Source organism: Gossypium hirsutum, chromosome A06, assembly GCF_007990345.1.
Source record: "Gossypium hirsutum isolate 1008001.06 chromosome A06, Gossypium_hirsutum_v2.1, whole genome shotgun sequence".
Lineage (NCBI taxonomy): Eukaryota > Viridiplantae > Streptophyta > Magnoliopsida > Malvales > Malvaceae > Gossypium > Gossypium hirsutum.
The window spans coordinates 42,472,419-42,474,758 of record NC_053429.1 but is presented as its reverse complement, the minus strand read 5'-3'; the positions used below and the strand labels follow the sequence as shown (position 1 = coordinate 42,474,758).

Genomic DNA, 2,340 nt, shown 5'->3' with positions numbered 1-2,340 from the left:
CAAAAAGTATTTAATTGGTACTTAAATTTATCTAAAAAGTACTTAGTTAATATTTGAACATGTCAAAAAAAGTTGTACTTTTAAAATTTATTTATATTTAAAAAGATTTCTTAATTCTTTTAGTTTATGTATGAGAGATTGTCATATATTACTATAAGATTGACCAACATTGTAACATTTGACCAACATTGTAACATCAACACAAATTAATAATGTTAGTAGCTAAATATCATTCTTGATAATAAAATACAAGCTCAAATACCAACTAAATATAGAAAAAATTTTAAATACTAATTAAATACTTTCGAATTACAAAAACTAGGTATTAACCCATAAATAAACTCATGAATAAACGAAGCCAACAAAATTTTTAACAATTTCAACTCACATTTTGCCACTGTTAGCTGCAATGATTTATCAAATTCAGATAGGTAATTACTTTTCAAACTAATTAACAGCAATCTTAATCAGCCAGTCTAGTCCAAATCCTGATCCATCAATTTTGGTCCAACATTATTAAAGTGGTTCCACATGTTGGACTTGCAGAAATGGTTCGTCATAAAGTACCATAAAATGGTAAGAGCGCTCACTACAGAACTCACCAAAAGCACAGTTCCATTAGCCAGCGACATAATATAGACCAAAAATCCAGAAGGAATCAAGCACATCATAATCAAACCAGGCAACTCCAATGGCACTCTAAAAGGCCTTTCCATCATTGGCAATTTTCTCCTCAACCAAAGGAAAGATGCAAATTCTAGTAACATCGCTAAGCTATACAAGAAATTAATTGAAGAAATTAAGTCTGCAAAGTTCATAGAAGAAACTGCTACAGTTATCAAAGTTGAGACCAAAATCCCTAACCAAGGTGTGTTAAACCACTTGGATCTCACCGAGAAACATTGAGGCAAAACCCCTAAATCAGCCATTCCAAGAAGCTGGTATGCGCAACTAGTGAGTTGTGCTTCATAGAATCCAATACTTGATAAAACTGCACCAATTTCAAGGAAGATCATTAACGACTTGCCTGCAATGAGTTGGGCTACATCAGCAAAATAGCCATTAACCCAATTTTCTTGCTTTAGTGGTATAGCCCCAGTAGCGGCTAAAAGTGGCACCAGGTAAGCTAAACAAGTGAGCAGCCCGGCTGAGAAAAGAGCTTTAGGGAATGTCTTTTGGGGTCGATCCACTTCACCTGCTAAAGAACTGGCATTGTCCCAGAAATTCAGGTTCCAAAAAAGGGTATTGAAAAACAATGACCAATCGGTTTTAACTCGGTCCTCATTCAAACTGATCCATCTACTTGGATCAATATTGGGAATTGAAATCAAAGCCAACAATATGAATGGTACAAGTGAAAAAATACCTAAAAGTATTGCAGTGTAACCAACTACAACCAAGCCTGTGTAGTTTAAGAAAGATAAAACCAAAGCTAATGACACTACTGCAAAGTATCGTGATGCCCCACAAGAGAAAAGTGGGAGAACTAACTTAATATACTCGATACAAAGAACTGAGCATGAAGCGAGGTTGATGACCCCACTGAGGAATTTCCAGGAACCAATAAGTGAACCCCAGAATGGCCCAAAAGCCTGGTGAGCCCAGATGACGTAGCCGCCGTTACCGGGGAAGGTGGTGGCAAGCTCAGCTGTGATCAATGCCTCAGGTATGCTCCATAGGAAAGGGAAAATGAGGAACCCCAATATGGAACAAAGGGGCCCAGCGGCACCTACTGCTGCCTCTGCACCATATGCTCCCCCGGAGACCTCGAAGTAGATGAGGAAGATGAAGGGGATGATAGATAGCTTTTTGTGGTTTTGACTGGCACTGGCAGCCTTGGTGGTCGGAAGAGTTTCCTGGTGGTCTAAGAGCTGCTGGGAGTAATTGGAGTCTCCCATCAGGATCGCTTGCACTTACTTTAGGAATTGGAATGCTCAAAAGCCCTTGAATGTTGGCTCGATTTTGCAAGTAAATTCACTCCTCCATTTGAACATCAGATGCAGCTATTTTTAAACCATCCACTCTGCAACTGTGAAAACTCAGCAGACAGCTCTTGCAAGTGGCTTTCTCCATAATTATTGGAGTTAGGCCCACGCGTTATCAGCTATATATGGTTGTCAATTCAATCGAACTGCATACTTGGGCAAAGTAATATTCGAGTGACAAGCAGTTTTTAGATATAGTCAATCTTTCATAAAATTTAGTTTCTACTCTTAAGAAAATTTACCAATTTAATTTTTAATTAATTTTTTAAATCAACATAATTAAATTATATCAACATATTTTTTAATTAATTCTTAAGAAATTTTACTTTTAATTATATATTTTTTAATTTGTAAT

The 2,340-nt window shown here is 36.7% G+C and overlaps 1 protein-coding gene across 1 annotated transcript; it reads right to left on the bottom strand.

Moving 5' to 3' along the window:
* Positions 1 to 270: 270 nt before the first annotated feature.
* On the bottom strand, positions 271 to 2,135 carry LOC107948548 (probable polyamine transporter At3g13620). The gene has a single exon (XM_016883136.2). It carries the CDS (start codon positions 1,896 to 1,898, stop codon positions 477 to 479), a length of 1,422 nt encoding a protein of 473 aa, XP_016738625.1. The 5' UTR covers positions 1,899 to 2,135; the 3' UTR covers positions 271 to 476.
* Between the last annotated feature and the right edge of the window lie 205 nt (positions 2,136 to 2,340).

Excerpts from the sequence above, each read along its gene's own strand:
- LOC107948548 (XM_016883136.2), bottom strand. The coding sequence starts at position 1,898 with ATGGGAGACTCCAATTACTCCCAGCAGCTCTTAGACCACCAGGAAACT.